Source organism: Oryctolagus cuniculus, chromosome 19 (genome assembly GCF_964237555.1).
Source record: "Oryctolagus cuniculus chromosome 19, mOryCun1.1, whole genome shotgun sequence".
NCBI classification, from domain to species: Eukaryota; Metazoa; Chordata; class Mammalia; order Lagomorpha; family Leporidae; genus Oryctolagus; species Oryctolagus cuniculus.
This window is the reverse complement of record NC_091450.1, coordinates 22,585,245-22,610,079: the sequence shown is the minus strand read 5'-3', so window position 1 is coordinate 22,610,079 and position 24,835 is coordinate 22,585,245. Positions and strand designations below refer to the sequence as shown.

Genomic DNA, 24,835 nt, shown 5'->3' with positions numbered 1-24,835 from the left:
CAATCAAACCAACAACCTGACTGTAGCAGCTACCGCCTTACCCCCACACACAGCCCTCATGGGGCACGGTCCTCACTGCAATGGCTTCTCTGTGGCTGGGTAACTGCACCATGAAGCTTCACCCTTGGATTTCCTAGTCCAGTTGTCCAAATAGCCCAGAGGTGGGGAACGCCTGGCCTGCGGACCCTCTAAGTCCCGGGAAATCATCTGGTCTGGCCCTGGCAAAGCAAGAGCAGGAGGACTTGAAATTCAATAAATCTACAGCAGGCTAAGTTTTAAGTTGACAATTCTGTATGGCCTGCAATTGATGTTATAAATATCCAAATGGCCCCTTGCAGGAAAAAAGGTCTTCTGCCCCTCAAACAGCCTAAGATAAAAGATTTATGGGAACATCATTTTCACTCTTCCAGCTTATAGCTCTAGGAAGAGCTTCTATAACATGCACTTTGGCAAACTTTAATACTCCTTCTCCTTTTTCAAATGAAAAACAAAGCAAAATAGAATTCTAGACCAACAATAGAGTAAGTTCCTCCCCCCACCCTCAAACAGTTAAGATGAAGCTTAAATAACTAGAATTTATCTTCCTCTGCCCTTCGGTTCAAGCAAGCATGGAACAAACATATTCAAGGTCATACTCAAGGTCAAGGTCTTGCAGTTGTTCCCTGAAAGCAAATTAGAGCTGTTCCAAACTGCCATGGCTTGCAGCCCCCCCCCCCCCCCCCAATCCTCCAAATCCTCCAGCCTGGCAGATATCTGACATGTGGTAAGGCCTGTGCACAAACATCAGTAAATAAAAACACGGGGCCAGTGAACATCAGTTCACACCAACAGAGAAATATTTTACATTCCATCTGGAGTATCTGTTAACTATTACTAAGGAGCTAGAACAAAGGTAAAACAGCCCTCAGTAAGAAGAAAAGCCCCAACACTAACACTACATAAAGATCTTTAGCCACAGATAGCATCTGCGCCACATCAAGAACCACAGAGCACTGGGGTGCAGGGAGGAGGTGGGCTGCCCCAGGGGAGTCTCTTCCCACCAGAAATGCACAGCAGTGACAAACAGGGGAACATTTCTCACGTCCAAATCACACAGTGTCAGAAATGAGAGAACTTAAAGGCAGGGTTGATGACCAAAAGCAGGCTGAGGACCTGGTATAGACCCCAATATCCAGAGGCCACATAATACAGACCCAGACCTGGCCTTGGGTGGGATAGGCTGGTACAGGACCCCTGTACAAAGCTGGGCACACAGAGGAGAGGCCTGCAAGACCTCACTACCAGCCCAGAGAACTGGCAACAAAGTTCCTCCCTGCCCAAGTACCAGGAGAAGGGCAGGGTGACAAAGGTTCCCAAGCGAAATTACACCTTAAGTCTGCTCTATGTGTGGGTATTGAGAAAAGAGAAACTGAGATAGGGCGGGCACTTGGCTCAGTGACGCAGCCTGGGCTGCTGGCAGCCAGTATCAGAGTGCCTGGGTTTGAGTCCCAGCCTCTCAATTCCAGCTTCCTGCGGATGCACACGCTGGGAGGCAGCTGGTGACAGATGGTTCAAACGTCTGGCTCCCTGTCATCCATGAGGGAAAGCCAGCTAGTGTTCCCAGCTCCCTGCTTTGGCCTGGCCCAGCCCTGGCCATTGTAGGCATTTAGCAAGGGAACCAGCGAATGAGATCTCTCTCTCTCTGCCTCTCAAGTAAGTAAGCAAATAAATAAATAAATAATTTCAGGTCAAAACAACAGCCAACAAGTCACTAATTAGAACAAGAGCATGAAAATATTCATAACAAAGATCAATAGAATTATAAGGAAAAATCAATTTCACAACCATAGTAAGAGTTAAAAATATGTAAATATATACATACATATTTCCTTATTACAAAATCATAGGTCAAGCTAACAAATATAATTTGCAAATATATGGAAGACTGGAACAACATTTTTTAAAAGATTTATTTATCTGAAAGGCAGTTACAGGGCAGGGGGAGGAAAAGAGGAGGAAAAAGAGAGAGCGATCTTCCAATTCCTGGTTCACTCCCCAGAAAGCCCCAACAGACAGAGCTGGGCCAGACCAAAGTCAGGAGCCACGAGTTTCATCTGGGTCTTCCACGTGGGTGGCACGGGCCCAAGCACTTGGGCTGTCTTCTGCTGCTTTTCCCAGGCCATAAGCAGGGAGCTAGAACAGAAGTGGAGCAGCCAGGGCTTGAACCCATGCCCATATGGGACGCTGGCATTGTGGGAAGTAGCTTTACCTGCTATGCCACAATGCCGACCCCTGGACCCACATTTTTAACAAGCTTGATTTACTAGACATACAGAATGCTACACTTACCAGTTAAAAACACATTTTCTTATATACACTTGGAATATTTACAAAACCAAATATACCATAAAGCAAGACTCAACAAGTACCAGTCTATCTTTACCACATTATCCAATACAATGTAATAAAATCAGAAACTATGGTGAGGAAGAGATGAAAATTAGAACAATCTCCACTTTCTGCCTCATTTCTCTGGGCACAGAGGGATGCATCCTCTTACTAAACTAAAATTAATATTGTATATGCAATAGAGATCCATCTGATGCAGAAAATGCTAGACATTTATATAGAATACAGAATGAATCTAACATTTAAAAATGAGAGCAGGGCAGCTAATTATGTGAGGAAAACAAAACCTGCTTGCCTCTGTACACCTCCTAGGAATCATGAAGATCAGGGAGATAAAGGACTCAGCCATCAGAGGAGCAGGGAAGCCATACCCTGTAAGTTTTATTAACATTCTCACTTACTTTCAATTTTATTTATTTGAAAGGTGAGTGAGCACATATGAGCAAGTGAGCGCACAAGCTCTCATCCGCTGGTTCCCAAATGCCCACAACAGCTGGCGCTGGGCCAAATCTAAAGCCAGGAGTCAAGAATTCAATCCAAGTCTCCCTAGGATTGCACTAGGGGAAGTCAGAGTTAAGAGCTGGTGCTGTGTATTGAACCCAGGTACCCAATGTGCTACAATGAGTGTCTGAACCACTGGGTAGATACCCACCCCAAGGGTCTCATTTTTCTTAGCCTAAGACACAATAGCACATGAACTATTGTTTTCCCAAGGCAACTACCTAGTTATGGATTGTTTTGTTTTGTTTTTCCTTATCAGTAAGCTTTCAAAGAAGAGCCAAGGCCTGAAGGCACACCAGCATGCTATCACACCCCTGGTCCATCACTGGCAGCTCAGATAATGAAGATTCATTACCAGGTAGCTTTCCTGTCCAAACATGAGTTACCGAAGAGATCCTTACTCCTACGGGCAGCTATTCATGCTGCTGCTGAACTGCCGTATTAGAATATTCAATTTTATCAAGATAAGAAGACAAGGATCAGGTTCTAACATAATCACTTCTCAAAAATGCTTGCAAGCATTTAAAAGGGAGAAGGACAAGCAGGGAAAAAGCTCCCTTAACTCAGATTAGAAATCTAATGAAAATTTAAAGGAATGCCTTTAAATTTCCTCAAAATACTAAAAATATTTTATCTGCACTTGTACATAATTTCTCAAACATTAAGGAGTTAAGATATCTCTGAAGCAATATTAAAACCAAGTTATCAGATATCTATAAACACTTCTCCATGTAGTTAAACCTCAGCAAAATACAACCACAGCAGTGCCACTCAAATCCTGCCCGTTGTTTTCATATGCATTATCCCCTGTTCAGATGCATCAAGTCTTTGTACTGTCAACTGTGAAACTCTTGTTTCACTTATATATCAAAATAAATCTTTCTGTTAGTATAGCTCATGGGGATGAAGGAGAGCTAATTTCAAGAGAAAGGAGGAAGATTTAAATAATGACAGACTCTAAAACATTCTATGATAGAAACTACTACTATTAATTAAAAAAAGAGGAAGGTGTTAAATGAAGTATTTCCTTGTTTGTGCTTATCTGAAGTTATACTTACAGACACTCCTGGGACAGAATTCCAGCTTGGAGATTTCTGAGAAAAATACCCCGATTAAGTCTTCCTCCACACTTCCTAAATGTGACCCTCTATGGATGAGGAAGTCAGGGCACCAATGGATAAAGGCTGTTTGCCAAGAAATTAAACAGATGACCCTCTGCCATCTGAAAGATAAGGAAGTGTCTGGAAAACTCAGGAAGCCTGCTGTGAAGCTGTTCCATACTTGTTGGCCTCCAGCACTTAATACTGATATAGTTCCATCAACACAATGGTCACAAAAGGGACAATCCCTCTGTGATAACAGGGAACCAAATCACTGTCAGCTGAGGTGCACAAACACTCCGTTCAAATGTAAGATGGTGTGGAGAACAAGAATGCCAGGTGAGGCCTGCAGCAGGGCGGACGAAGGCAGCAGCAGGCTGGCCTTGGGACCCCCGCTGGAGCACAGGGCAGTCCCACTCAGCACATCCCTCACGTTCAGGGCCTGCTCTCCTCATTATCACCACCTGCATAGGGGGTCCTGCATGCCAATAACAGGGGTAAGCTGTTCAGTGAATCCAAAGCCATTATCAGCTCAACAGAGCTCAGCGCAGCGCTTCCCTTGACTGCAGGAGAGTGCAGTGCGCGCTGCACAGAGGGGAAGGGGAAGACGAGAAGACTGTCTAACAGAGCGCCGAGCGCTCTCACTTGGATTTCAACCACGGCTGCCACAGGTTGCCTTCTCCCAGTATCTGTCACAAGAATTAAATGCGCTGTCCACTGCATTATTTTTTTTTTTTTTAACTCTTCTTTCATTTCCAGTTCCTTTGTTCCTGAGGGGGCCGAAGTCCAAGCTGAAACAAAGCTCGAGCGAATGGGCTGGCCAAGGAAAACATACATCCTGATTTCTCAAACCTCATTACACAAAGTGAAACTTAAGGTGGCCGTCCACAGTAAGAGGACTCATCTGAAAAAATAAAGACAATGTCATTTTCAATTAAAGTCAAATTCAACAGCTGTCTTGTGTCTTTCTTCACCTAATTATCCAGCCCTTGGAGCCACCCACGGTCACTGCGCCAGTTAATGGAAGAGCTGCCTGCGGAGCCAGGAGAAGCTGTAACACACCACAGTGAGCCCATTTCTGCAGCGTGGTTCCCATCAGGCAAAGAAAGGAATGATTCTCCTTAAGTTCTGAGGAAGCTGCTTATACTTTAAAAGTGGGTAAAAAGTATGCAGCCCAGAAATCCTCTTTCAAAGACTTTGGGTCAACTACCCTTGTGAAGAAAGGAAAGCAGAAAGTAACCCAGTCAAGTCTGGCACTGGCAAAAACCAAGCCCTTACTCCTAGGGAAACACAGGGTTAGGTTCCTCTGAGCCTCAGGTCATGTTCTCATCAACCAATCAACACACCGTCTTGTTGTATGTGTGCTTCTGCTTAAAGACATCTTATATATATTTGTTGACTCATTAACACTGAACTCACAGCCAGCTGCACTGGAACTCATGCCTGAACAAACTTATCTAACACACGTTTTCTCCGTAAAGCGTATCACAGCCTTGTGCTAGGAACACTAGCACTCCAACACTAAGCTATGGGGCCAATTTAAACAAAAAAGTCACCAATGAGAAGGATAAAAATCCCGTATACATAGCACTGATTAAGATGGGGAAAGGGGCACTTGTTTAAGGTATGAGAGCTGAATGAAACCAGGTGACAGAGTGTTACCTTGTTCAACATGTACACTGGGCAACAGATTTCCCTCTGCTCTCCATATGGCTGGGAGAGACCAGGAAAACACCCTGAGTGTTGATTTTGAAGTTACAAAAAATTTTTCACAAGAACAGAATCTGTGAATAATGAAGTCTAGTTATGCTTTTAAAGTCATGCCCAAACCAGCTTCCCAGAGTCTGAGAATAAACCCACAGACCTAATGAGTCCAATCTTAACACATAGCAAGTTTCTCTTTGTGGAGTCCTTATTCCACTTACAAACCTATTGCAAAGCTCCAGGGAGACCCCTGGCTGCACTGATCCAAGATTAATTAAAATAGCAACTCAACTGTAGAAAGCCATTAAAAAGGAGAGGCAACAATAAAAAAATCACTTTGGCAGCAGATTTTGGTCTTGGGTTCAAAAGGTAGAGAACTTGTCTCTTCAGCCTACGTGCAAAGGTGCCCTGAGGAAGTAGCTAACCAAGGCCTCCGATTCAGGCTTCTCTAGCTCCAGACACCGACAGTTTGATCCCACAAGGGTTCCTTGTTGCTTATCTGATGCCACAATGCAGGAGAAGGGGCACCATTGAATCCCAATGCTAAATCTGTCCACATTACTTAGCATGAATAAGCATTCCGGTGACAGGATTTACCCTTGAAGGTGGAAAGGTGGCCTGTTGCCAGCACAACAGCACCATCTTCTGGTTGGTGGGAAGGAACTAAGATGTAAAGCCACACTGAGAGTTAAGCATTTCAATTTCTGTACCGCAGAAGGATGGCAAACTAGCAAATTTAATTTCTGCAAAGTCCAAATAGTGTCAGACCAATCTCAGACTAGAAAAATGTGAACTGTAGGGCACTCCTGGTTGCCATTCCATTTTTGGAAACATTGCAGGCTCTCCAGGGGCTCAGCTCACCCACACTTCCTTGTGGAGGAAGTTCTTTATCACACTGCTAGTCAAACCCACTCCCCTGGGTACACAAAAAGGTTCTCTGCTGGTCACATTAAAGAGCAATGGAGAAATCAGAATCTGCCCTTTCAATGTTGTCTGACTGGTACGCATTAGCAATTAAGGAGCATCCTTAAGGACTTACGTCGCCTTTACGTTCCTGCAAAGTACAAGGCTCCCTGGCAGGCTGTACTAGAGATGGGTCTTGAGCTTGGGGGTCCAAATGAAGATTCCTGTTATAGCTGCTGCAAGCACTTACAGAAATCTAGGTCATGAGACCTAAGAGCTGCAAGGAGCTTCCAAACTTAACCTCTCCCCTAAGAGACCCCGGCCGCGGCTCCACCCCCAGAAACCCCTGGGTGTCAGACTCTTCCTGACTGTGCCTATGAGTTAGGCCACTGGTCCTCCGCCCACAAGAGGGAACAAACAAGGGGAGACAGGGAAGCCAGATGCTCTAACCACAATGGTCCTCTTCTTGGTGAGAAGCTGGAGGCCCTCCTGGCTCCATGGAGCCAGGCTTCAGGAAAGCATTCTCCCCTTCTCCCCTACCATGAACACCAGCACACATGGAGAGGGCGATTCCTCGTGAAACCAAGTCTTTCACTGAGTCTCCTAAGACATTTGAGTTCAAACTTGTCTGACCAAGAACTACAACAGAAATACATTTTTATTACAACCCAGCACACATACACTTCTATCTACATATGCAGATTTAACACAGAAAAAGAGATACATTAAAAAAGAAACTACCATTCCTTCATACAGGGTACAATCTGAGATTTTCTAACATCTGCCTTTTTTTAAATAAAAGAAAATGCAGGTCACTTAGATGACTTCGCAAACTACTGACAGAGTATGACCCACAGTTTGAAAAACACACACACACACTCACACTCTCACTCCTACTCCTACCTTTGTGTAGGGCATGCTCCCTCTCTTCTCTTGCAGCTCAGAACTGGCCCTCTCATAAAGACCACATCAAGGCTCTCCTTAAAACCTTGCACAGGGGCCGTGGTGCAGTAGGTTAATCCTCTGCTGGCATCCCATATGGGCGCCGGTTCTAGTCCCGGTTGCCCCTCTTCCAATCCAGCTCTCTGCTACAGCCTAGGAAAGCAGTAGAGGATGGCCCAAGTACTTGGGCCCCTGCACCCACATGGGAGGCCAGGAAGAAGCTCCTGGTTCCTGGCTTTGGATCGCTGCAGCTCTGGCCGTTGCAGCCATCTGGCGAGTGAACCAATGGAAAGAAGATCTTTCTCTCTGTCTCTCCCTCTCACTGTCTGTGACTCTACCTCTCAAATAAATAAAATCTTAAATAAATAAATAAATAAATAAATAAAAAACCCTTGCCCAGTTCTAAGTCCAGCAGGGTCGCAGACACCAGGATATAAAATAATGATTGAGACATAGCCTCCATTTCAAGAAGCCCAGGCTTCTGAGTGGGACAACCCAACATTACAAGATATGCTGTAGCTTCTGCTAAACACATTGTAATCACTCAATTGTTTATCCACCCTTCTAATTCATGCCAGCACAATTTGTATAAACAAGGTGTAAGTGTTTATCCAAAGATGAATCCATCTAGTAGGCTTCTTTTTTCACAATCTTGTTTGTCAAGGGATAATTTTCATGAACTCTAAATTAGGAACTGAAGTGTGCTGTCACTAGCCAATAGCCCATTTATTACTCTGTGTGGCATTTATAGATGTGGCAGGTTCCCAGATAAATTTAAGTTGGCCTCAGTCTCACAGAGATGGCTATGTACAAGAGTAAACACAAAGACCAACCTTCTAGATGTTTAAAAATACACAGGACCGGCTCAAAGATGTCTCTTTCACCTGCCACCCGTGCCACCCACACATGGACATGAGTGCCACTTGGGCACCTCTGACAATGATCAGGCATTCCCAGGGCAGCTCCCTGTTTGGCTGACCAACTCGACACTTCATATTTGCGAATTCTATTTTTTTTTTATCCACAGCAAATTCTTTTGAAAACCTCAGATGTCTCAAAAAAAGCTGGCTTTATATGACATTTTATTTTAAAACCGATTTAGTCTAAAAGAAACAAATACCCCACATCAATAAGACAGCAGCACTTATACAAGGGTAAGATTCAAACTCCTGTCTTTAACACACAAAATCCCATGCTTCCACCTTCGAAATTCTCCTCCAGGCCCTCTACCACACATACCCCCGGCCCTGGTCACATGCAGGAATGTGCTGGCTCCACTCTTCATGGAAGCTTTCCCAGCCTTCCTCTACTAGGCTGACTCCAACCTTCAGTGGGAGATGAGCACAGGTATCGCCTACTCCAGGAAGCCTTCCTTGCTGATCCTGTTCTGCCATCTCCCTGCCAGGGTGAACTGGCACTCCCTGCCTGGATGGCAGTGCTTAGTGGATACTGATGCTCTGGTTGTCTAGACAAGACAATGAACTCCTTGAGTGTAGAAGCTATTATTTTAACTCTATTCCCCATCTAAATTCAGTCCCTCAATCCTTCAACAGTAGACACACACTTATTTTATACAAAGGATAACACTGCTGGCTTCCAATGAAAGCCATTACTTTTTTAAAGCCATCATTTTTTAAAAGATTTTATTTATTTATTTGAGAGGCAGGGTTACAGACAGTGAGAGGGAGAAACAGAGAGAAATGTCCTCTGTCTGTTGGCTCACTCCCCAAATGGCCACAATGGCTGGAGCTGTGCTGATCCGAAGCCAGGAGCCAGGTGCACCCTCCAGGTTTCCCATATGGGTGCAGGGGCCCAAGGACCCGGGCCATGCTCCACTGCCCTCCCAGGTACAGCACAGCCGGACTGGAAGAGGAGCAGCTGGGACCAGAACTGGCACCTACATGGGACGCTGGCGCCTTAGGCAGAGGACCAACCCACTGCGCCATGGCATCGGCCCTGAAAGCCATCATTTTAAAAACCTTGCAAGATACTTTCTTATTTTCTGTTACTAAAAAAAAAAAAAAAAAACCAAAACCAAAACCTGAACATATTTATGAGGTATATAGCCATAGCCATATATGATAAATTAAGAAGGCAGATGAGGTTTACACTCCATCTGAAAACACAATTAACAAGACTATGACTCTGGGGTAGGGACTGAGGAGTAGCAGGGTGCGCTGCTTTTCGAGATACCTGCAGCCCATGCTGGAGCACCACTTTAGTCCCTGCTACTGCACTTCTCATCCAGAGCCACTAAATGCGCGTGGGAAGAAAGCAGATGTGGCCTCTGGCTTTGGCTCGGTCCAGCCCCAGATGTTGCAGGCATTTGGGGAATGAGCCAGCCAATGGACGATCTCTCTGTCTCTCCCTCTTTCTCTGTCACTTTGCCTTCCAAATAAGTCAATCTAGAAAAAAAAAAAAAAAGAAAAAGAAAAAGAAAAAGAAAAAGAAAAAGAAAAAAAGAATGTGACCCAATCACACTCTAAAGGCATAAAACTTATGTTGGGGATTAATAGACAATTGTTAAAACTAGTGATGTCCTATAACTCCTCTTTTTTCCTTTTGGCAATATAATATGCTAATGTGTTCATCTCTCTAAATTATTTATTATCTACATAATAAAGGATCTGTGAGGAAAATCCCTGAGTTTCAAAATTTTATTTTAATCTGCCAGTATTAAGTCTATGTTCCTTTCCCCAATACTGAGCAGCTTGTTCCTGGTCTCTGGTACAGCCTGAAAACAATCTCTCAGTTCCCCACGCCGCTCCAACTCACACGCAGAAGAAGAAAGGCACTGCCATTAGCTGCCCAGCGCAGCGCAACACTGTGTGACTCAACAGTCAGCTCACACTTGCTTTTCACAACCGCAGTACTGCGCCTCATCACGTGGGATACAGAAGAAAGGGGAAGCTCTGGTTCAAAATCCTGGGGGGCCGCTGCCACCACCACCACACCACCACCACACCACACCACCACACCACCACCACACCACCACACCACCACCACACCACCACCATCACCACCACTACCTGTAAGTCTCTCAACATGCCCATGGTCTAGCATTTGCTGGCATCTTTGCTAAACATAATGAAGTGACATTCACCCTGCTACTAAAGTGATGTTTGGGCTTCTTTACAGGATAAACAAACATATCTTTTCTAAGAAAATACAGATTTTAAAAATACTCATCTATGGTAATATTACCAATAAACAAGCACAAGTCAAAAATGTTCAATATTAACCTTTTCTGAATAGATTTAAACCAAAAGCTTAAAGGAAAATTCACAGAAACTAATAAATTTCATGAACAGAAAAAAGATGCTATAAAATAACTAGCCAACCAAAAGAAGAGGCTGCTTTGCTAGCCAAACTGAACATTTTAAAAGCAAGATATTCCCTTCTGTGGGCTCTTTCGCTTACCAATAAAGAATACTTTTAAAATCTTAAATTTAGGTACTGTATTACATAAGTGTGTTAATATACCTATGGAATAATCAGAAAATAGAGAAAAACCCTATGATATAAAACCCACTTGTAATTTCATTATTCTTAGATACTTATGGGTAATTTTTTAGTAACACAACAATGGTTGGAATTAGTCATTTATATAACAAAATCCTCCAAAGGCAACATATTTCAAATTTAGTAAAATCAGACTTATTCCCCTTTCTAAAACAGCAAGGCTGTGGACAGCAGAAAGCATGTAACAAACAAAGTGAACATCTCAAGACAAGCACAGCTCACTCTCAGGCAACCAGTCCATCATCTCTAATGACAAAAATAACAGCAACAAAATGCACAAGAAGCCTCACAATGAGAATCAGACGGCAACAAGATGCGGCTGAGTCCTCATGCTCAGCTTCTCACTGCTGAGACAACTGGGCAGATTCTCCTCACTGCTTTCACCCCTGTCATGACCAGCATCTACAATCGTCTGCCAAGAGTTAACCATGACCGGTACTAAATCAGCACACTGCTACTGCTTTCTAAAGCATTCTGCATAATCTTAAAAAAGCACGCATGATAAAACCAGCAAGAACAGCAAAACATCAAAACACACAACCATGTTCAGAGATACACAAAATTATCAGAGTAAAGTGAGAGACACATTAAATTCCTGGTCATTAAGACTATGTTTAAGTAAAGATGTCAGCGGAATGACCAGAAACATCAGCTCCCAGTGGACTTTTTGAGTGATCCTAAGGAAAGGATTCTAAAGAAGAATAAATAAAAGCTTATTTAGAAACTTGGACCAAGAGTACTAAAATCTTTTAAATTAAGAGTCCAGTAAGGAATAGGTTAAATAAATGATACACTCACAATAAAACATTATTCAACTAAACATACACCAATAATGTAGAGTCTATTTATAGATATGAAGCACTGAGTGAAAAGAACCTTAATATGTGCTTCATAAATATAAACAAATATTTATCAACTAAAATAATATGAAAGTATAAGCTATTATGTGATATATATATATTATACATACAGCACTATATATAAAGTACTTAAACAATTCGTGGAAAAGGGCTGGCATCGCTGTGCAGTGCGTTAGTTTACCACTTGTGATGCTGGCATCGCATATCAAAGTGGTAATTCGAGTCCTGGCTCCAATCCAGTTTCCTAATAATGTGCTTGGAAAAGCAGAGGAGTACCTGAGTTAATGGGCCCTTATCACCCATGAATGAGACCTGGATGGAACTCCTGGATCAGGGCTTTGGCCTACCCAGTCCTGGTGGTTGTGGCCTTTTTGGGAGTGAAACAGCAGATGAAAGATCCTTCTGTCTCTCTTCCTATCTTTTATGTTACTCTGCCTGTCAAATGAATTATTTTTTTTAAATGTATACATTCTAATGAAAATTCAAGGAAAATAGAATTAAAAGATAAAGTTTATTTTGGTGCCAAAATTTTCTGAAATCCATGCACTTTTTTTCTAACATGGATTTTCCAAAAAATAATTGAAACCCCGTTTGTACACATGGCTTCAAAAAAAATTTTTTTTTGGACAGGCAGAGTGGACAGTGAGAGAGAGACACACAGAAAAAGGTTTTCCTTCGCCGTTGGTTCACCCTCCAATGGCCGCTGCAGCCAGTGAGCTGCAGCTGGCACACTGCGCTGATCCGATGGCAGGAGCCAGGTGCTTATCCTGGTCTCCCATGGGGTGCAGGGCTCAAGCACTTGGGCCATCCTCCACTGCACTCCCGGGCCACAGCAGAGAGCTGGCCTGGAAGAGGGGCAACTGGGACAGAATCCGGTGCCCCGACCGGGACTAGAACCCGGTGTGCCAGCGCCACAGGTGGAGGATTAGCCTATTGAGCCGCGGCGCCGGCCAAATTTTTTTGCACCAAAATAATTACTATCCATTAAATCCATTTTTCATGAACTTTGTAAAGCCCTCTTGCACATAATTGAAAGGTTAATCTCAAATATTATCTGCAACTATCTTTGTGAATAAAGAGATGAGCACTAGACCATTCTTTTCTTCATTTTTCTATATAGTTCTAAAGTTTTCTATGAATAAAGACATCACTTTAGGAGCTAGTGCTGCAGTTCACTTGGTTAATCCTCCGCCTGTGGCGCCGGCATCCCATATGGGCACTGGGTTCTAGTCCCGGTTGCTCCTCTTCCAGTCCCGCTCTCTACTATGGCCCTGGAGGGCAGTGGAGGATGGCCCAAGTGCTTGGGCCCCTGCACCCGCATGGGAGACCAGGAGGAAGTACCTGGCTCCTGGCTTTGGATCGGCACAGTGCTGGCTGTGGCAGCCATTTGTGGGGTGAACCACTGGAAGGAAGATCTTTCTCTCTGTCTCTCTGTCAAATAAAAAAAAAAATCACTTTAATAGTAAAGGGAAATTAGCTGTTTTCATCATCTGCAGATTCATTGCCCAATTGGCTGCAATGGCCAGGACTGTGACAGGCCAAAGCCAGGAGCCAGGAACTACATCTGGGTCTCCCACATGGGTGCAGGGGCCCAAGCACTCACACCATCTTCTGCTGATTTTCCAGGTGCATTAGCAGGGAGCTGGATTGGAAGTGGTGCAGCAGAGACTTGAACCGGAGCCCATATGGGACACCAGAGCTACATGCAGTGTGGCTTAATCCGCTATGCTATGATGCCAGCCCTGTTTCTGAATTTAAGATCCTCACAGACTCAGTGATTTTACTTCTTCAGAATTTAAAATAATCAGAGGTACAGAAAAAGACCACAGTACAAAGATGATGATTAAAGTGTTATTGAAAAAACAGTGAAAATAAGGATCTAAATTAAACATCCAAAAAAGATACAGCTAAATAAGTTATGTCTATCTGTATAATGAAATATGAGTATTAAAGAAAAACTCTTCTAGACAAATGTGTAATTGCATGGGTAATGCTCAAGACATTCTGTTGACTTAAAAAGCTGATTGAAAAGTACATTTAAAGCCAGAGCCCAATTAGCATTAAAAATGCTATGAAAATATGCATCCAGACACAGTGAAACTGAAAGGAAATACTAAACAAAATATTTCCAGTATTTATGTCTAGGCTGTGGGACTATAGCTGAATTGTTTTCTTTCGTATCTTTTCACATACTTTTCACTTTCTCAACAATGAGCTTGATTTAGTTTCAAAATTGGGGGCAGGAGAGCAAAACAAAAGCAATCCTTTATAAGGGTCACTGCGATTAAATCTGAAGGCTTCAGTGTAGATCTGATACCGCAGCAGAAAGCTAACAGGCTAAGATGCAGACAACACAGGCCCGGAAATACAGTCAAGCGCTAGTGGTCTGGGTAATAAACAATGCAACAGAATGCAAGAACTTGGTCTCAAGGCACAAGCAGCACATTTCTCCCTGCTGAGTTCCGCCGCTGGACACAAGGCCTCTTCAGCACTGCCTAATTATATCAAGCACTTGCGAATCCTTCCCTGGCCGTCAGGAAGCTTTTCCCTCTCTTCTCATTTCAGTTAATGCCCTGAAGAATGCTAATTAAGGACAGTCCAAGTCACTGTCACACTCTCAAATCTGCCTGGTACAGATTTCATAGCAGCAAATACATAAGACGGCAAATTCTTAAGATTAAACACGTTAGGGGAACAGGAAAACAAGAAGGTTCTTAATAAACATTATTAAAAGTTTCCACAGTGCTCTTGATGGATTAAGTGATTTAGAGGGGGAAATGCAGTCACTTGCTCTTACAAGTCATCGAAGCAGGAGACAGCTACACAAAACAGACATTCACAATTCTTACTAACCATGCATTTCCTGCAGAAAACTAAAGACCTCTATAAGCTGTTTCTGTGAAAACCCTGCCTATGGAAAAGAAACACATTGTTTCCAGATCCAGGACTTAGGACCTACAAATTATGTATCATTTAAGCCAACAAAATAAGTTATCAGCCTTCTCCCTATAATACAGCTTAGTTAGTAGAAATCTTATTTTAGAAAGTCATTCTATAGTGTGACTTACTTATCCACTCTGCATTTATAATTCAACGTAGTGAGTGTAAGCCATTTCTATACAGCTTAAGATTAGGAAAATTAACACACAGGAAAACAGTTTTGCGGGGTTTCTTGAATATTCTGTGCCTTGTCTCTTAGACAAGAATAAATATACAATAACACAGTAGCCAGCTACAAAAGATACTATGAATGAAAGCAAAGACACCAAATATTTAGCATGGATATGGTCTATTTATATATGTGTGTATCTGAAAGAAATCAATTTGTCACTTTTAATTGGATGAAGGAGATGGATTGCATTTTATGTGTGTGTGTGTGTGTGTGTATAATACATATAAAGGTAGTTTACACTGCTTATAACATGATGACAAAGATCAAAAAACAGATGCTGCATGGGCAACAATTAAAAAGCACACAGGGGGCCAGCGCCGTGGCTCAATAGGTTAATCCTCTGCCTGCGGTGCTGGCACACCGAGTTCTAGTCCTGGTCAGGGTGCTGGATTCTGTCCCGGTTGCCCCTCTTCCAGGCCAGCTCTCTGCTGTGGCCCGGGAGTGCAGTGGAGGATGGCCCAAGTCCTTGGGCCCTGCACCCAGATGGGAGACCAGGAGAAGCACCTGGCTCCTGGCTTTGGATCAGCACGGTGGCCATTGGAGGGTGAACCAACGGCAAAGAAAGACCTTTCTCTCTGTCTCTCTCTCTCTCTCTCACTATCCACTCTGCCTGTCAAAAAAAAAAAAAAAAAAAAGCACACAGGTAATGGGGTGGTTAAGACGAATGCTCACACCCCATATTAGAGGGCTTGGGTTTGGGTCCTGGCTCCACTTACAATTCCAGTTTCCTGCTAATGTACACGCTGGGAGATAAGCTCCTCCCTGGAAGGCTCCAATTGGGTTCTGGCTTTCTAGCTTTGGTCTGGCTCATCACCAATTATTGCAAGAATTTTATTTATTTATTTATTTTGACAGGCAGAGTTAGTGAGAGAGAGAGAGACAGACAGAAAGGTCTTCCTTCTGTTGGTTCACACCCCAGATGGCCGCACGGCTGGAGCTTGTTGTTATCTGTGGGAAGATCTTTTTTTAAAATTCTTGCAGGTATTCAACAGAGAGTTAAGATGTCACTAAGGATGCTTTCATGGATCCCTTATCAGAATGCCTGGTTTTGCTGCTTCTGATGCCAGCTTCCTGTTAATGCAGTCCTTGGGAGGCAGCAAATGATGGCCCAAGTATTTAGGCCTCAACTACCCACAGGGGAGACCTGGATAGAATTCCTGGTTCCTCACTTTGACCTGGCTCAGAACTGGTGGCTCCAGGTATTTGGGAGTAAACTAGCAGATGAACGATCTCAATCCCAATCTCTGCCTTTCAAACAGATAAATCGGAAAAGAAGGACAGATGTATGGATGGAAGGAAGGAGGGAAGGAAGGAAATCTCAAATAAAAAAAGGAAAAACAAAAGTAAACAATAGAAATACAAAACAAAAAATACAACACACTCCCCAATTCATTATGGTTCTACTAAAAAATTTTTGGCCTTACTACAGTATGCAAGTATAGCACTACAGCCACTCTGTTTTTCAGTTTCTGTACAGTATTCAGTAAATGACACAAGATATTCATAACCCCAGTGTCAGCTGAGGAGCACCTGTATATGAGACAAAATGTTCACTGATGGGCTTAACAGCAGAACGATGATAACAGAGAGAGGACTCAGCTTGGAGACTGACAGAAATGGTCTAACCTGAAGAACAGAGGAAGAGGAGACAGAAAACAACCAACAGGTCATCAGTAATTACTGGAGCAACATCTCTTCTCCTCTCTCTGTAACTCTGCCTTTCAAAGAAATAAAAAATAAATCTTTAAAAAAATAAATGGCTAAGAAGATGGAACTAAATGGACCTGCATGGTTGTAAAGTCTCTATATTCTACGTGAAGCTGTACAATACAAACTCTAAACAGACTGTGGAAGGTTATGGGAAGAAAATGAAATTCTTAAAGCAGTCACTTAAAAAAAATACAGAGACAAAAATAGAGAGCCAATGGAGAAATTAAAGTAGGATTTTTCAAAATAATTTAATCCTAAAGGCGGCCAAAAATGAGTAAATCAATAAACAAAAACACGGGAGGGAGCAAATGAGAAACAAGTTTAAAAGGACAGGTCTGATCGCCCCATGCCAGCGAAGAGTACATCATCGTCCCATGTCAGCAGGAAGTAGCTCTAAAGACAGATCATCGTCCCTCTACCCCTCCTGGACTTTTGGGATTAACGTAAGCCTATACAAACCTTGCTTTATAAAAAACAAAAGGGGGGAATGTTAGGAAACTGGTGCAGTTGTAGCCAGGTGGCCGCATGGCCCAGCTACCTGAGCCAGGCTCCACCCCCCCCCATCCTAATGGGATTCGCTGCTCCGGCTTCCCTGCCTGCCCTCAGGCAAAGTTTTAAAAGGGCCTGTTCCTGAACACGTGTTCTCTTGGCCCTTCTCTCCAGCTCTCTCGGTTCCTCTCTCTAGCCTCCCCCTCTGGGCTCTTGGCTCTGCTCTCCTCTCTCTTCTCTGCTCTCTCTTCTCTCCTTGCTAGTTCCTCTCCTCTCTGTTTCTCTATTATATTCTCTTTCTCTCTTTTTCCTTTGCCGCCCCTTCACTCCGGTCTGTAGGGTGTTCCCCAATAAACTCTTTCCCTTAAAAAAAAAAAAAAATATATATATATATATATATAAGGACAGGTCTGGCCAGCGCCATGGCTCAACAGGCTAATCCTTCGCCTTGCGGTGCCAGCACACCGGGTTCTAGTCCAGGTCGGGGTGCTGGATTCTGTCCCGGTTGCCCCTCTTACAGGCCAGCTCTCTGCTGTGGCCTGGGAGTGCAGTGGAGGATGGCCCAAGTCCTTGGGCCCTGCACCCCATGAGAGACAAGGAGAAGCACCTGGCTCCTGCCTTCGGATCAGTGCGGTGCGCTGGCCACAGTGCGCCGGCCACGGCGGCCATTGGAGGGTGAACCAAAGGCAAAAGGAAGACCTTTCTCTCTGTCTCTCTCTCTCACTGTCCACTCTGCCTGTCAAAAAAAAAAAAAAAAAAAAAAAAGCGACAGGTCTAATCCTATCAATAATGACATTAAGTTGGACCAAGTACTCCAATTAAAAGACTAATCAGAATGGTTTAAAAAGCAAGATCTAACTGTATGATGTCTGCAAGAGACTTACGATAGGTCAAGAGCAAATGAAATGACAAGGATATGTCAGAGACATAAAATACCTAAGGATGAAGTGGTTATATCAGTATCAAATAGATAATCTTAAAATTAATAGTATTATAAAAGATAAAGAAAGATATTTCACGGTAAGAAAAGGATCACTTCATCAGAAGGACAAAGCAATCATAATGTGTGCACACCTACCTGCACAGCCTCAAAAGTACATGACAGTGAAAAGCAATCTCACAATCACAGGAGATCTTAGCACCCACCCCCCAAAATGACAGAACCACTCAATTAAAAAAATCAGTAAAGGGTGTGCATTTGGCCTAACAGTTAAGACCCCTGCAATGCCACAGCAGACCTGGCTCCAGCTCTGGCTCCTGATACCAGTTTGCTGCCATTGCAGACCCTGGGATGTAGCAGTAATTGGCTCAAGTTGGGTCCCTGGTACCTCCATGGGAAACCCGAGCTCCATCCCAGGCCCAGCCTTAGCTGCTGCAGGCTTTTGCAGCAGATGCGAATTCTTCCTCTCTATCCCTCAAATAAATTAAAAAAAAAATTTTTTTTTAATAACCAAATATATAAAATACACTAACTGATAGAGGTCAAACCATACACCGAAGAATTCACATACTTTCCAGGTACTCACAGCTATGTTTGGCAAGAAAGTATTTATGCTTGTCTACAAAGTAAGTTTCAGTAAATATGAGGACTGGAATCATTGTGAGTAATTATAACAGAAAATTATAAATTAGTAACAGTAAGAATTCTAGGAAGACCTTAAGCATTTGGAAATAAAACAATACATTTCTAAATAATCCATGGTCAAGGGATAAATTTAAAAAAGCTTTTCTAACTTGATAATGAAAACACACACATAAACTGAGGAAAACTGCTAAAGTAGCACTTAGACATCATGTGGTAGCTTTCTTTTTCTTTCTTTCTTTCTTTTACTTATTTGAAAGGCAGAGTTACAGACAGAAAGAGGTAAAGAAGGAGAGGTCTGAGGTCTTCCATCTGCTAGTTCGCTTCCCAGATGGCTGCAATGGCTGGAGCTGAGATGATACAAAGCCAGGAGCCAGGAACTTTTTCTGGATCTCCCACAGGGGTGCCAGGGCCCAAGGACTTGGGCCATCTTCTACTGCTTTCCCAGGCCACAGGACAGAGCTGGATCAGAAGTGGAGCAGTCGGGTCTGGAACCAGAGCCCATACGGAATGCTGGCACTGCAGGCAGTAGCTTTTTTTTTTTTTTTTGGACAGGCAGAGTGGACAGTGAGAGAGAGAGACAGAGAGAGAAAGGTCTTCCTTTTGCCGTTGGTTCACCCTCCAATGGCCGCCGCTGCAGCCGGCGCACCGCGCTGATCCGATGGCAGGAGCCAGGATCCAGGTGCTTTTCCTGGTCTCCCATGGGGTGCAGGGCCCAAGCACTTGGGCCATCCTCCACTGCACTCCCTGGCCATAGCAGAGAGCTGGCCTGTAAGAGGGGCAACCGGGACAGAATCCGGCGCCCCAACCGGGACTAGAACCCGGTGTGCCGGCGCCGTAAGGTGGAGGATTAGCCTATTGAGCCACGGCGCCGGCCATGCAGGCAGTAGCTTTAACTGCTATGCCACAGCACCAGCCACAAGTGGTAGCTTTCTGTACTTGTTTTAGACAAGAAAAGAAGTCAAAGCCAACGACCTGGAGGCAGTCTGAGCTACGTGCACACCGACAGCTGAGCATGAGGCCTTGTGTACTCACAGGAGAAAAGGTCCAGCCAAAAGTGAAAGCGGGCAGATTTGTCAGCTGCCTGCATGCGGAACATTCTCCCAACCCAGCTGGCAAACAGTGAAAGCTTACTGGCTCTAAGTGCTAAGCTAACCACCAGACCTACAGTGACCTCCGGAAAATCTCCGGAAGTCAGCATTAAATCTTTTTAGCACAATTTAAAGAAAAATCAATCATGTAAAGTTCTACCTCAAGAAAACAAAAGATAAGAACAAAAGAACTCAATGTAAGTAAGAGGAATGAAATTAAAAATAAAAAATAAAAAACCCACAAAATAAGAGCACACGATATAGAAAATAAACTAAGCCAAAAAGAGCTGGTTCGTCACCAAGATCACCAACATCAGGACCCTTGCTAGAGCAACAAGGAAAAATGAGCAGAGAGATTACCAGTAACCCCAACGACAAGCTGTTACCACGATAGTCTGCAAACACTAAAAGATAAAAAATGCACACAAAATTACAAGCGACCTGTTAAGCAAATTCAGTGCTGAATCATCACTGAAGAGAGCTGTATCCAAAACTCTAACATTCTGCTCAGCACCATCAAAAGCATGGCTTTTAACCATCTGATTTACTATAAGCCACACTCATACTCTGCACTTGGTAAGGCCAAGCGTCCTCCTCTATCCCAACAACCCATCCTGAGCAGGCCCTAAGGCAACACAGTAGGTACCCTACAAGCACCTGATGTGGCCTGGGAACAGCTCTTGGGTTTCTACCTCTTCTAAAGTACCTGCATCAATCTCTACTTTTAAAAATTTCTTGTAGCATTCCTAGTGTGCTCCAGCCTCCAGTCTTCAAAATAAACAGCAACAACAACAACAAAAAAACTACTTTCCTCAAGTCATTTTTATAAAAATTATAGAAGAGAATATCCTACAATGGGTCTAAAAACACTCAAGACAATGTCTACAAATTGAGAGAGTATGACTAGAAAGTTCTACTGCATCTGAAACACTGTTGAACTCTTCCCACATTTAACAAGACTATATTAGAAATAAAACCTGAACCATGAGTGAGCCCTTCAGATGTGACCATTAACAGTGATCTCGTCACTACTTTGAGAAAAATTCTCAAATGGTGAGGTCAATGATCTTCTCCAAGGCTTGAGTCACTCTGATGGCATGCTGCCCTGCTGGAGAGCCAGAGTGAGCAGAATCCTTGACATCCGGCCTGGGTGGGCTGTCACTTATCTGAATACCCCAGCATGATGGACTGTCATGTTCATAGCAGTAGCAAAGGAAAAGTTGCAGGAGTCAAACCAAGCGACCTTTGGTGGAAGTGCTTTAGTAATCAGTGTAACGAGGTTTCCTATAAAAAGATAACTTTGATATTCAAGATGTTGAAAATGGCTTTTAAAAATCTGGATTAGATTTCATATTACCAAAAGAAAAAGACAGGTGTCAGATAAAAAGCAAGTCCTTAAATGTAAATCAGAAAAGGTTTGTAACAGAGCCAAAGAAACCATTATGAACTTCTATATAAATAGGCGTTTAATGATTTTTTTTCAATGTTACATTATTGATCTAACAGGCCCTCTGCTTCCGCTGAAATGAATAAGTAATTTGTTTAAGATAACATTAATAGGATTTGCAGCACATTAGATACCCTGGGTCCCTCTCATCATTAGAATTACCACTATAAAAAATAGTTCACGTTTGGTTTCAATGAATAATTTTAGAAATGACAGCAAGAGACCAGAGATGTTAAATATAACCATCCCGTGCAAAAAGGCTTCTGAAAACCTTAATACCATCACTTAATTCAATAAATACTGAGTATTTACTTATTAATGTCAGATACTGCATCTTTTAGCACCAAAAACAAAATAATAAACAAAAGTGGTGGTCCCTGCTCTCAAAGAGTTTACAGTCTATTTGTGAAAACAATGAAACAGGTGCAATGAATGCTACATATGCATCAGAAACAGGGTCAATTCCCTACAAAAGGACAGGAAACAGCTGGAGAAACTTGTGTGTAAGCTGAGATGAGGCAAAAAAGGGTACATCCAGGTTCTGGAGCGGGGATGGCTGAGCAAAGAGCTCACAGCAAAGGAGACCAGGCAAGTCACAGCATGTTCAAACTGTCAGGCGTTTTGTCAAGAGCTGGTCATGAGAGGAAAGAGATCATCTTGGAAAATTAAACTTTAATAGCAAAGGCAATCCGCTTCTTAATCTAGGAGGAAAAAGGTGAAATGTCATGATCTTATGTTGGCTTATTCCTCATATTAGGAATTCAAACTCACACTCAGGCTTCAGTGTGTGCCAGCCAGAGAGGATGCAGTGGTGAACAGGATGGACCTAGTGCTACCCTCAGGGAGGCCATATAAACAAACAGTCAAATACGCAGAGAGCCCCTGGAGATACACACAGCTCTGAAATGCAGCTCCCTGATCACTGAATAAAATATATAGCTTCAAATCTGTTTAAGGAACCACCTAACAATAAGGGAGCAGTCATCATTTGATATCCAATATGGTATATCACAAACTCTGATATCACATATGCAAAATAAGCAATTATGCTTTTATTTTCAAATACATAGTACTAACTAATGGTGTACAGATTGCAAAGCACTTTTATTTTACACATTCTCATTTCACTGCTCACAGCAAGGGATGCCAAGCAGATATATTAATTGTCTACCATTTCTGTCAAGCACTGGTTGTGGAGAGCCAGGCTCTTTGCTGGGAACTTAACGCCCATGATCTCATTTCTTCCTCACAATAATCCTGCAAAGTAACTATTAGCATCTCCCTCACATACACAAGAACTTGTGACTTAGAGGGTTTACTGTCCAAAAACATGGCTGACAAGTGGCAGAACCGAGGTTAATCTCCTGTCAGTCTGATTTTAAAGCCATGCATTTCCCTCCATCCCACTGAATGACTTCAATGTCAGCTGAATGTGACCTTCGAGGGAGCTGATGAGTAGACACTGGGCCAGATGGTCTAGCTCAGTCTCACTGCAGCCTCACTACAATCTAAATCTCAGGTCCCTGCCCCCACCTGACCTTACCTTCAGCTGTCTAATAATTTGATTCCTCTGGATTCTCTTAACCATTGTTTTTTCTTTCAATTTAATGATTTATTACAGAGAGAGGGAGACACACACACACACACACACACACACAGAAAGAAAGAGAGCGAGCGAGCGAGCGATCTTCCATCTGCTAGTTCACTCCCCAGATGACTGCAATGGTCAAAACTGGGCCAGGTTGAAGCCATGAGCTTCCTCTGGGTCTCCCACATGGGTTCAGGGACCCATGTACTCAGGCCATCCTCCACTGCTTTTCCCAGGCCATTAGCAGGGAGCTGGTCAGGAACTGGAGCAGCTGAGACTTGAACGCACTCACATGGGATTCAGGCACTGCAGGCAGTGGCCTGACCCTCTGTGCCACAATCCCAGCCCCTATTAACCTCTTCCTAAGGATTGTGGTGAAATGCATCACTGAGATACAGCTAAGCAAAAACTGAAACATTTAACAAGCAAATCACTCATATCCTGCACTCAACACTATTCCTGGCATTATGTGCTCCTTTGTGCATTTTACCTTAAAATCCACTGTTCAAGAACCACAGTAAGAACTCAACGCTGTACCAAGCTTTATGTACATGGTTTCACGTAATCTTCACAACAACCCCAACAAGTCCATACCATCACCCTGGGTTTGCAGAGATAGGCAGGAGCATGTCAAGGTCAGGTGACATGCCCAAGGCCACATGACAGGGGGTATAGTTGCATGGTCCCAGAGCCCCAAGTGTTTAGCCTCTATGTCACAGACTGCATTCCTGGGATGGCCGTATCATTAAACGATCTGAACTCGTACATTAGTACAAGTTTTCTAATACAATTACTTAACAGTTAGATTACAGAACTCTTATAGACAGTAAATGGCACTTGGCTAAATACAGAAAAAATCAGATATCACTTAAAAAAAACTCATACCTTTACATTATTATGCACCAATGTGCTTGAAATCTGTATATGTAGCTTAACAACATATTTTACAATATTTTACCTAGTAACTTTTCATCTTAAGAAAACAGAACATTTAATGATAGTCAATATCCAAATTAGAGTCAACAAGAGACGTGGTTCCATTTGTCAAACACTGTTCAGTGAGGTATTATTTAGCTTGTTTGTAAAAGTATTTGATAAAAATTTAATGGTGCAAGTAAACTGCAAATATTTACAGATCAATGGGAAAATCATAGGCATAAGCAGATTGAGGTCTCACTTCATAGTGTCCCTCCACACAGCCCCAACTGACTACTCCTAATTCTCAAAGTAAATCCGCAACTCATTTTAGAAAAAGCACAACAGGAGAGGAACAGAACGAAGCTGAGTGAAAAAATACACCATGCATATCTAAAAATCAAAACATTTGTCTTATTTTTCATAGTCACACCATACTTACTACTTATTTCCTTTAGAGACAAGCTGAAAAAGAAACCAGGCAGCAAAGCTTGTGATTAGCTGACTGAACCCCTAGCTTTTAAACTGAGGGGGGCAGGAGGGTGGATAAGATCTCATTTTATTTTAACACATAAAACAGATGTTCAAAACACTTACCAATTTGTACCTGCTCAGGCTGGCTGAGGGAAACAAATGCTGATGTGTCATCAATCCAGGATATCTGGATGTTACCTGCAACAGCGAATGAAAAGTCAAGTGAATGTTGACCACATAAGGAGCTGTCAGATCTACATCTGACATACAGCAGTATAGGCTCTAATTTAAAGAGAGATGAGGTGCTGTTTTAATAACCTTACCAAAATCTCTACACTGAGTTAGCTGACTTAAAACTTAAATCTATCACAGTAGTTATTCCAGTTAAAACTCCCAGAGTAAAGACAAAAAAGGTTAAAAAAAAAAGTTATTAGAAATTCATTTTTA

At 42.9% G+C, this 24,835-nt stretch overlaps 1 protein-coding gene across 8 annotated transcripts in view; it reads right to left on the bottom strand.

Moving 5' to 3' along the window:
* Window positions 1–24,835, bottom strand: part of PARN (poly(A)-specific ribonuclease) — a 173,313-nt gene that overhangs the window by 77,696 nt on the left and 70,782 nt on the right. For 7 of the 8 annotated variants that reach the window (XM_002711762.5, XM_070064792.1, XM_017342468.3 and 4 more), the window contains one exon: window positions 24,512–24,586. In XM_002711762.5, the coding sequence (XP_002711808.2) occupies window positions 24,512–24,586 (75 nt within the window). Of the gene's footprint in view, window positions 1–1,974; window positions 2,173–24,511; window positions 24,587–24,835 lie in introns of those variants that run through there. The other variant, XM_051847833.2, reaches the window with a different exon arrangement.